Consider the following 11133-nt stretch of genomic DNA (forward strand, 5'->3'; position numbering starts at 1 on the left):
GGCTAAAACGTATGTAACCCTTACTATGCACAAGGCACTCCTCTGTAATTTTCATATATTAAGTCATTTAATCCTCCCAACAACCCTTTGAGGAAGGTGCAATTAGTATTCCCACTTTACAGATAAGGAAACTGAGATTCACTGAAGTAACATAAAATGCACATAATTGTACAACTAGTAAGTAAATGGTGGCCCAGGATTTGAGCCCAGGTCGATGAGGCTCCCAGGACCTGCTAAATATTTATTGTAAAATATTAAATGCAGGCCTGGCCTGTAAGCACTCAATAATTGTAGTCATTCTTAAGCCTCCCTCCCAATGACCAGGGTAGCAACTGAACTTCAAGGTCAGCAGACATGGACTCAGGTATTTATTCCAGGAAGAGTTCCAAGAAATGATCTTCCTTCAGGCAGCTAAAGCAACAGCACCCCGACTTTACAGAGTAGTGCATAGACACCAGAAAGGTGGAGTGAGTGGGCCAGGGTCACACAGCAGGAAGCGGAGGCCATGGTGGGGAGGGGCTCAGGTGGATGGGAAGATGAGGAAGCCGCTAAAGATGCTGTCGGCCTCTGAACCCTGGTAAATGCGGCCCTTATTGGGGTCTTTTTCAATCCAGACCTGGTCTCCCTGCTGGAGCTGGAACACCGTACCACCGGACACCACCTGGAAGATTCCTTTGCTGTTGGTGTCACAGAAGCCCAAGGAATGCTGGACTTGGCCCCTCCCAAAGGACACGATGGACAGGCAGATGTCCCACTTGGACACCACCTGGAAGGTGAAGTAGTAGTAACCCGGCACAGTGCAGATGAACCGGCCCGAGTGGCTCTGGTATGGGCTGTCCTGGTTGGTGATGACCGTGTCAAAGATGACCACGTTGCCGCCCATCGGAGGGTTCCGTCTCACGGCTGAGAAGGCCGGCTGCAGCTGGTCCTGGACGTTTCCTGGGTTGCCCTTGATGCCCTTCAACCCTGGGAGGCCAGGGGGCCCCAGGGGGCCGCTGGGCCCTGGGTAGCCCATTCTGCCAGGTTTTCCAGGGGGCCCAGGCTCTCCCTGGTCTCCTTTAAGGCCACGGACGCCTGTCCGGATACCAGGGGCCCCTGTGGGGAGAAAGGCCAGATTGGGAGTGAGAGTCCCAATTGGTCTAGTGTCCTCCAGACCTCAGGGAGGTGGCTGGGACCCCGGACGGCTGTGGGATAGAGGATAGGGGGAGTGTCTGGGCCTTCAAGACATTGATTCTGACTGGCTGTGGGTGACCTTGGGCACGTGTCTCAACCTCTCTGAGCCTCAGCTTCTTTATCTGTAAAATGGAGAGAAATGTGAGCAGGCACTTGGGAGTGTCAGGTTCTGGGAAAAGCAGTCCACTGGCTTCACGGTACTCCTGCCCACAGCCTTGCACTCCACACTCCCCCCAGGGCACTGACCTTGACTTCTTCAGGTTCAGGGACTACATGTAGGACGCCTGTGTGCAGATGGTTTGCAAATGCCTATGCAGATCTTTCTGGTCTGCTACGGACTGGGAGGCTCAGGGCGATTACATGAGACTTTCCTTTCCTGCTCTGGTCGTGCCCTCCTCCCTTTCCCTTCACCCTTAGCCTTTTTTTCTAGAACATGAGAGTTTCTGAAGCCTGAAGGGGCAGGGAAGGGGGAAGCAGGGACAGAGTTGTGGGGAAGCTGGAAGCAAAAAAGATAGTTGCCATGAATTGATCCCTCTCGATGTGCTGGGTGGGGTTATTTCTCCATTTTACAGATGAGGAAACTGAGTCTCAGAGATCAGTAAGTCGCTCAAGGTCACACAGCAAGACAAGGGCTCCTGAGTCTAAAGCCAAGGGCATTAATCTTTCTGGTAAGTGAACAAAGGCCAAGGACTGAACACAGCTTTGGGACCTTTCATATTCATTGCTTGCAGTGACCCACTGTCCAGAGGAGGAAGGTGAGGCCAAAGAAAGAGGACCCGGGCAGTAAAGGGGATACAGAGAGGCCACTGGGGCCTGTGGACACGGCCTTGGAAGAAGGATAGGCCCCCCTCAGCCCCTGGGACCAAGTGCAGACTGGAGAGGCTTCATGTGTGGGCCCAGGTGGACTCCTGTTTCTCAGTGCCGTCCCAAGCCTCCACCCTGGTGGCCAGGCGAAGCCCAGGGATGAGGGGCTGGGGTCCAGAGGGAGGGCTTACCCTGCTCCCCTCGCTCCCCCTTGAGGCCTGGCCGTCCGGGTCGGCCGGGTATTCCTGCGGCCCCGTCCCTCCCATCCTGTGCTCGGCAAACGTCCTGGGTCACCGAAGAGGCCAGGGATATGGCCAGCACACCGATCACCAGCCAGCCCCAGGGGGCTTCCATGGTGTCACTGTGGAGACACGGGCAGGGCCTGGACAGGCTGGACATCACACACTCACGCACACCCAACACCCACACTTGAACCCCCCAACCCCGCCCAATTCTGTCTATCTATATATATCATCTCCCCGACCATTGCACACACACCTCCTCGAGGGCCTTCAATGTCCACCCTCCATCCAGCTCCAGGGACCCCAAACACACACACAGAACCACAAACTCACACAGATACACACATGCAACTGAACATACCCATATAGTTACACACTCAGACACACGAACACAGCTTTTTGCTCACGCACCTACACGACACAATAAGCAAAGTCAAAAGTCCACCACACACTCCTGGACACACAAACTGACACCCAAACTGACATGCCCCCCCCCCCCGCACTCACCTGGACACACACAGTCATACACTCCTACAGATGACTGAACAAATATTTATTGAGTGCCTGCTCCCCGTTTAATTTACACCCTCTCACCCAGATGGCAGAGCTGCGCATAGATACCTGAATTCACAAACACCTGACGCACACGTCTGCTCCCTCCTCCACACACTCGGCCCCTTTCAGCACCCACTGGAGGACAGAGGGCTGACTGCCACCCACTATCCCTTCGTGGGACCCCTCTGCTGGGCTCTGACACCCACAGCCTTTTCCCAGCTTCTTGTGTTTTGGGGGCGGGCGGGCAGGACCCAGGAACTTTGGTTACAGCTGATGGGTCTGTCACTACCTCCCCCCTCCCCCAAGCCCCTGGAGTTAAGGTCCCCCCACTCACTCATTCTGGGTCCTAGATCAGGGTCGTTTCCCCCCACCCCCCCACCCCCGCAACACTGTCCTGGTACAGAACCAGCCAGCAGAGCTCTCCCTCCCTCCCTGCCCGGTCCAGCCTCCTGGGCCACCCCTCCTGGTTCCCTGAACTTTACAACTCCCTCCCTGTCAAGCGCTGGCCTCACCTGCGTCTGGTCGTCAACGCACTGGATACTCGCGTCCCTTCACCCAGGGACCCCTGTGGGACAGCCAGCAGGGCGGTGCTGGCCTGTGGCCAACTTTCACATCCCTTCCCACTTCCCTTTCTCCTTCCCTGGAACTGCCCCCAGTGTTGCCCTAGGGTCACAGGCCTGCAAGGGACATTTTGAGCAGACCTCAGCAAGACTGGGACATGGGACATCCTACCCCAGCCACAGATGGTGTGGGGACAGGGACAGCAAGCCGGGAGTCTGCCGGGGGGGCCGTGGTGGGGATACTGGGCAGGGCTGTGAGACCCATAGAGGCCTAGAACATCAGGGCAGAAGGAACCTTTACAAAATCAGTAACTTGTAAGACTTTTTCATGATTATGAAAGCAGCATGTATTCATTGCCAAAGCTTGGAAATACAGAAATACAGAAGAAAGAAGAACAGTGCAGTAGTAATGGGAAGCTCAGTAATCAACTTCCTAGACCTGCCACTTCCTAGCTGCATGTCCTTGGAAAGATACTTGACCTCCTGGGGTCTCAGTTTGTTTGTTCGTAAATTGGAAACAACAGATTCTACCTTGTCGAATATTATAAAGTTTTAATGACATAATACATATACAAAACAGTGGACACATGGTGACCACTTAATAATTAGCTTTTATCAACATTTAAAAATCAGCGACAAAAGCCCATCTAGAGAATTGCTGTTAACATTTGGATGGATCATCTAGCCTTACTCTCACTGACGGGGTGCTCACTACCTGTCAGCACAGCTCACTTTGTCATTGACAGCCTGGACCCGGAGAATGTTTTTCTTTAGATTGAGTGATTCTGTCTCCTCCAGACTGGAGACCAATGTGTTCAGGCCTGGGCTGACCATGTCTTTCTGTTTCTTCCCATGACCATGTTTTTTGTCGTTGTTGATGTTTTGTTTTGCTTTCCAGAGGGAGGAGGAGAGGAAGAGGAGGAGGAGAAGAGGGAGGGCTATTGTACCTGGGCAGGTGAAGACAGTCTAGGGCCAGGGTTTTCAAGCCTTTGGGACTCCTTTTTCATTTGCAATCTTGTGTGACATACAATATATATACAACAAATCTAGACGGGGATGCTCTGGTTTAAGGGTGGGGACCCAGAGCTCCTCCTGCCAGACCCTCTACTGCTCCCCAGGATTCAGGGGCTTAGGGGAACTAGAATTTCTCTATGACCTTGGGCAAGCCACATCACTTTTCCAGACCTCAGTTTCTTTATCTGTAAAATGGGGATGATACAGTCCCCTCGGTGAGCTGTCAAGGGATTATATGAATATATGAGGAAGTTTACACTGTCAAACACCACATTAAAATAAGTCATCATTATGAATAATATCTGTGTGACCTTGGGCAAGTTACCTAACCTCTCTGAGCCTCACTTTCTCAAGATGAGAGAGTGGTGGGAAGCAGAGAACGGCAGAGGTGGCATGAGGGAAAAACAAATACTGTGAAAGGCTTCTCAAAATGTAGTTTTCAAAATATTAAATACACAATTCATATAGAAATACATAGTGAGCTCATGTGAATTTTCTTTGTAGCTTATAAATGAAGGAACAAAGCTAGTGCAATGAAGGATATGAGAAAAAAATTTATATATACCTATATATGGTAAAAAAGATTCAGTAAAAACAAAAACAACAATAACCGAAAAACCAAGAATTCTGGAATATTCATAAGGTTGCTAAGTTACATACAAAACTGGTTAATGTTCTATAGGGCAATAAAATCCTAACGTTGGGGCTATCTTCTGTATTAGAAAGAAATCATTTGCATCTCTACCAGACAAAAATAATTGGCAACTTATCAGTTTTGTACCAGCTAACAGCTATCTTTATAGAGCCTGGGCCCTAATCAATAGTAAGTAATAAGTCAAGCAAAGTGACATTCCCCTGGAGTGTCAGATGATCCTTAGGAAGGCTTGTTAGACACTACTCGAATTTGACTTTGAAAGGACACCAGTTATCTATTTGCCTTATTTCCAAGTGTTGGATGATTTCACTTATCAGGCTGTTACAAGAGTATAAACACTTCCCAAGAAATAAAAGACATCAATAGTAATAAACATATCATTAATGTGAAAAGTAATGGGTTGGCAATAGCCCTGTGAATGTCACAGCTGGGACACCTTCAATCAGAGGGGATGGCTTTCTCTTCCTTTTCTCCAGAGCTCAGGCTCTTGGAGGGGAGGTAGGAGATATAGGGATGAGAGGAAACCCCTTGTCATGCTTGTGAGGTCAGGATCCAGGGGCCCCATCCCACAGTATAGCCAAGGGTCTAAGGAATAACCAGAAAAATAATTTCTAAATTACTCAAATTCCTTATGGTGGAGTCACATCTCACTCAAGGGCTGGGGTCCAAAATCAGCCTATAAGGCAATAATTGTAAATGGTCAGTATTACCCTTGGAAGAAATTCTTAGGAAAGCGCCATGTTGGAGACTGTATTACCATTTCGGGATACTTCTATGCTGTCACTTTTAGCTTTGACATCAGAACAGATTTCTTCTTCTTCAGTTGCGTATCAGTTGGCTAATATATACCTCCTATTTCAAAAAAAAAAAAAAAAAAAGAAAGAAATTCAATATTTAAGGTTTAGAGTTGTACTCAGTGGTGAGGCATTTAGACCACGAGAGGCTCTGGATTTGAGGCAGACGTGGGGACCGCAGGAAAACGCTCCAGAATAGGCTCCTTGAGGGTCTGGAGTGATGGGCAGCGTCCCTTACCTTATTTTCATTGGTATCATTAGCTCTTTCTCACTCTGAATTTTACTAGGCAAAATACAGATAGTCAAATGTGCATATAATGTAACTCTGAAGTTCTTGTATTCCTTTCTTTTAATCAAAAAACATTGAGGTATAATTTACATACGGTAAAATGCACAAATCTTAAGTGCCCTGTTCAATGGCTTCTCATGTAAATGAAGATATCCTTTACCACCACCCAGATCAAAATACAGAACATTTCCATCACCCCAGCAAGTTTTCTCGTGCCCCTTGTAGTACAGTCAGCCCTCAGCGTCCGAGGGTTCTGCATCCACAGATTCCACCAACCGCAGATCAAAAATATTTGAAAAAAATTCCAGAGTTCCCAAAAAGCAAAACTTGAATTTGCCTTGCGCTGGCAACTATTTACATAGTATTTACAACTATCTACATAGCATTTACATTGTATTAGGTATTATAAGTAATCTAGAAAGGATTTATAGTATAGGGGAGGATGTGGGTAGGTTATATGCAAATACTTCTCCATTTTATAGAAGGGACTTGAACATCCTTGGATTTGGGTCTCCGAGGGGATACAGGGGTGTCCTGGAACCAATCTCCTGCAGATACTGAGGGACAACTGTACTCCCCCCTCCCCGCAATGTGACCAGCGTTTCGACTTCTCTCACCATGGGTTATTTCTGCCTGTTCTTGAACTTCACGTAAATAGAATTGTTCAGTGTGTGTCTTTTGTGTCTGGCTTCTTTCATTTCACATGCTTGTGAGATTCGGCTGTCTTATTGCTCGTGTCGGTTCGGTTTTATTGCTGAGTAGTACTCCATTGCGTGCAGGCAGTGCACTTCGTGTAGCCCTTCTCCTGTTCGTGGATATTTTCGGTAATGATGAAGAGAGCTGCTGAGAACATTCGCGTACAACCCTCCTCCTTGTGCCACCCTGTGAATGGATGTGCTCAAATCCCTGTTGTACTGTTTGAACACCAAGAAGGGGACACGGAGTTGACGTGGATACTCCTTCCTGTCCCATCCACTGCCCCCCACCTCCCTCTTCCACTCCCTCTCCCTCAAAAGCACAAACCTCCTGGACCTTCTACCCGATCCGCTTGTTCTCCTTTTCCCGGCTCTTTATTATGGAGATTGTCTTAATCTTGGCTTTCTTGTGAAATCCTTCCCGTCCTCTGGGGCCTTCTGAATCTCTCCTTCCATTCACCTTCTCTCCACCCAAAAGATCAGGGTTTTTTTTGGGGGGGGGGGGAATGTTTGGGAATTGGGGAGGGAGCTGTCAGAAACTGCTACACGTTTTCAGTGCATGTTCTTTATTCTTTGCCTCTCTCGGCAGATAAAAGAGCTTTGGGGGATTGTTTTATGAAAAACGGAGGGCATTGTAGAACAAGAAATGATTTATTGTGGAGACGGAGGCAGCGTGGGTTCAAATCCAGCATCTGCCTCCCTTTTGCTCTTGCACGAGAGAACTCCTGTGTCTGGGGAATGGCAGTGACCCCTCGGACTGGGACAAGGTTTCTGATCAGTGTGGCTTGAACCTGGCATGTGGCAGGAGGCACTTAGCAAAATTCCCACCTGCTGCTCGGGGGGCCATGCACGGAGACCAGTTGGGAAGTTTGCGGGGAAAAATGTAAAAAGAAGACCAAACACAGCACAAATGATTTTGCGGGGAGAGTAAGAAAAATACGAAGAAGACAAGCTCCCCTAACAGCTGGCCACAGCTGGAGACCAGCATCCTGGCTGCCCAGGAGGAAGCAGCCAAGACTGCAAGGGGCCAGGTGGAGCTGCTCTGGGAGAAATTCCCCAACGAGTAGATCACAGATCGCAGGTCGAGCTGGAAAGGTGCTAATGGAAGCCACCAGGCATGCAGGCAGATGAGATGTAAAAAGATTAAGAGGATTAGGAGAGAGTTTGGAAAACAAACAGTGCAGGCTGTGAGAGCCAGCAAGGAGGACAGGCCTCTGCCTGGTGGGGGATGGGCCCCGGGTCCCGAGGGCTGCCTGGACTCCACAGCCAGGAAATGCGGCACCCAGAAGGCCTGGATAATGCGAGCTTCAAAGGAGCTCACATAGATGCAAGGGGAGTAGCCAGGGGAAAGCCCCACCCTACCCCCACCTTTAAATCCCCCGCCACCCTTCTTCCCCCTATCCTCCTCCACCACCGCCCCCAACTCGCCACGCAGAAATGACCTCCCTCATTTGCCCATCGCTTGGCCTGCAATTCCACTTTTACTCATTCTTTCCGTGGGGTAAACTTTGCCTTCTCTGGGATGTTTTACAATTAAAGTTGTGTCTTAGTGCATTTGCAAGACGTTAATGGGCTCTACTTAGTGAGCCCTACTGCTAGGCTTAGTACTAGTGCTTAATACACTATCTAAAAATTTCATCATCACAACCCCAGGGAGGTAGTACTATGACAAGCCATTTTTACAGATGAGGATCAGAGAGGGTAAACAATCCCCACAGGTCACACAGCCAGTAAGTGGTAGTGTTATTTCCACCACAGCAGGTACCTTTCTGAAGATGTTCACTGGCATCCTGCAGATCGGGGGTCTAAAATAGGAACTCTGAAAGGGAGAGAGGAATGGAGGAGATAAAAGTATTGGGTATGGGGACTCTGAAGGCAAGATTTGCCAGCTTCACAAATTTACCTCCCCTGTGCCAAGCGTTTTACATATATCATCTCACTTAATTTACACAGTATCCTTACAGGGTAGTATTTTGGTTCATTTTTAAAGATGAAGAAACTAAGGCTCAGAGAGGTAAAGTGACTTGCTCATGGGTCTAGAGCCGCCAGATTTAACAAATAAAAATACAGGATGCCCAGTTCAATTTGAATTTTAGATAAACAACACTATGCATAGGATATACTAAAAAAATTATTCATCCTGTATTTTATCTGGCAGCCTACAGAGGTCACACAGCCTGTGGGTGACTATTCTCCCCACTCTTCCTGGCTCACTGGGAAGCCTATCTTGGTAGGAAGATGTGGGCTGAAGGGGATGCTTGTCTCTGCCTCCCAGGGGAAAGGGGAATAGGTGCCTTCATCTCCGTCTGGGGGTCAAGATCACTGCTCTTGTGGGCGAGCCAAGAACCCCAGCCAGGTTCTCCCACTGTGACCCCCCCTCCCCATATCATTGCCAACTCTCTCCCTGCCCCAGACTTTCATCAGGAGAGGCCACTATGGGCGGAGGCAGGGGACTTGGGTTCTACTCCCAGCTCTGCAGGGTGTCCATGGGCAGATCACCCCTCTGGGCCTCAGTCTCCCCATCTGTAAAAAAGAGGGAGGAGTTGAACCAAAGCAGTAGTTCCCTGGGTCAGAGTCACCTGGGGGAGCTGGTTAAGTATACCATTGCCTGAGCTGCATCCTTACGTGTACTGCATTAGAATCTGTGAGGTGGGGCTTCTGCCGTTTTCATAGGTGCCCTGAGTGAGCTGAGGCAGGCAGCCCAGCATCTTTCTGGAGCTCTGACAGCACCTGAGGGCCTCTCCAATCTTGACAGGTGGGCTGGGCCTGCCTTTTCCATCGGACAAGTGGGGGAGCAGGTGCTGAAGTGTCTAGAAATGCCTTGATGAAGTAGGAGAAGCAGGGGAAAGCCCAGGTTTGTTGGGTTGGGTGGGGGTGGGAGGGAGGGAAGGTCACTAAATCTCCCTGGGGCTGAGACCATTTCCATCCTGGGAATTCAGAAATATTTCTTACATCTGAGTAGAGATTTATGTTTTCCACAGCCCCTGCGTGCCTCACGTGATTCCCCGCCAGGGGACAGGTGAGACTACTGTTGTCAGCCCCGGTGAACTGATGGGAAGACTAAGGCTCAGAGAGGGCAATCAGTTTCCCGTGTTACACAGCAGAGCTGGTCCAGTCTCCTGTCTCTGGGGCCGGGACTCCGCCACCAGCCCCACCCTAAGGCGGTCCTGGAAGATGTCCGGGACAGACAATGCCCTACTCCCGAGGCGCTGCTTTCTTCAGTGTGACGTTCTGAGCCTCCGCCTCTGTCCTGCCAGCCACTCACAGCGGGCAATTGTCCTACACTTCGCTACCTCAGGTCCAATCTCCCTTCTCCTTTCCCTGAACGGGGGCAAGCCCAGGGGCAGAGCCGGGATTTGGGCGCAGGTCTGCCGTGATCAGCTCCTACTCATTTTTCCACCCACGGGGCGGCTTCGGAATTTGGGCTAATGACAGATGCTTCAGCCTGTTTCCTCCCCCTCTTCCCAGCCCTCTGCTGATTACAAATAAACACCAGTCTACACGGGAGAGTAATTAACTCTCCAACGTGGGGAGAACTAATCAGCCTGGAGTTTGCTGCAGGTGGGAAAAATGAAGGCTTTTCCTAAGTATATGCAAATGACACCCCTAGTATGCAAACCACCCTCTCGGGCTCCCAGGAAAGGCTGTCAGAGCTGCTGGCGGCGCCGGCTGCTGAGAAGGGAGAGGCTCTGGGAAACGGTGACCCCAGCTGCAGGGGTCCTGGGCCGTCACGTTTAGGGAGGTTGGAGGGGTCAGCCTAGGAGTAGGGGGCTCACCTTCGGGGCTCCCCAGCACACCTGCCGTCCTTGTGTCTGGAGCTCTGCGGGAAGGCAGAGGGAGAAATAGGCTCAGGGCTCAGAGAGGACTGGCTTTGAATCACACCACTGGTCCTTGCTTATGTGACCCTGGGCAAGTCACTCCCACCTTCCTGAGCCTCAGTTTTCTCATTGAAAGATGGGGATACAAAGACACGCTTTTCAGGCTTGTACTGAGAGTTGGACAGCACACAAAGTGTCTAACATGGCCTGGCATTTCAGTGTTCAGTAAATGGGAACTCTTACCAGAAAGCATCAAAATATGCCCATAGCATCCCTGTGGGCCAAAGACTCCTGAGTCAAGGCTCCGCCCCCTTGGGGGGCTCATCCTCTCCCAGTCTGCCTTTCAGGGCTGCAGTCAGTCTTGTGACATGTGACTTGAAAGGCTTCAGGAATGGCCCTTCTATTCCCAGGTACGTTATTTCTCCTGCCTGGCCTGAAATTCTGGGCCAGGACTAGGGTAAGGAGGCGATCGCTCAGGACTCTGTGAGTGCCGAACTGATTCCGAGAGTGAACCCCTCCTTAAAATGTGTGCCC

At 50.1% G+C, this 11133-nt stretch overlaps 1 protein-coding gene across 1 annotated transcript; it reads right to left on the reverse strand.

Moving 5' to 3' along the window:
- Window positions 1-353: 353 nt before the first annotated feature.
- On the reverse strand, window positions 354-3392 carry C1QA (complement C1q A chain). Its single transcript, XM_082372809.1, has 3 exons — window positions 3287-3392; window positions 2169-2338; window positions 354-1095 (listed from the first exon to the last, which is right to left on the reverse strand). Exons 2-3 carry the CDS (start codon window positions 2329-2331, stop codon window positions 521-523), a joined length of 738 nt encoding a protein of 245 aa, XP_082228935.1. The 5' UTR covers window positions 2332-2338; window positions 3287-3392; the 3' UTR covers window positions 354-520.
- Between the last annotated feature and the right edge of the window lie 7741 nt (window positions 3393-11133).

The sequence above is a fragment of the Balaenoptera borealis genome, assembly GCF_965194805.1.
Source record: "Balaenoptera borealis genome assembly, chromosome: 1".
NCBI classification, from domain to species: domain Eukaryota; kingdom Metazoa; phylum Chordata; class Mammalia; order Artiodactyla; family Balaenopteridae; genus Balaenoptera; species Balaenoptera borealis.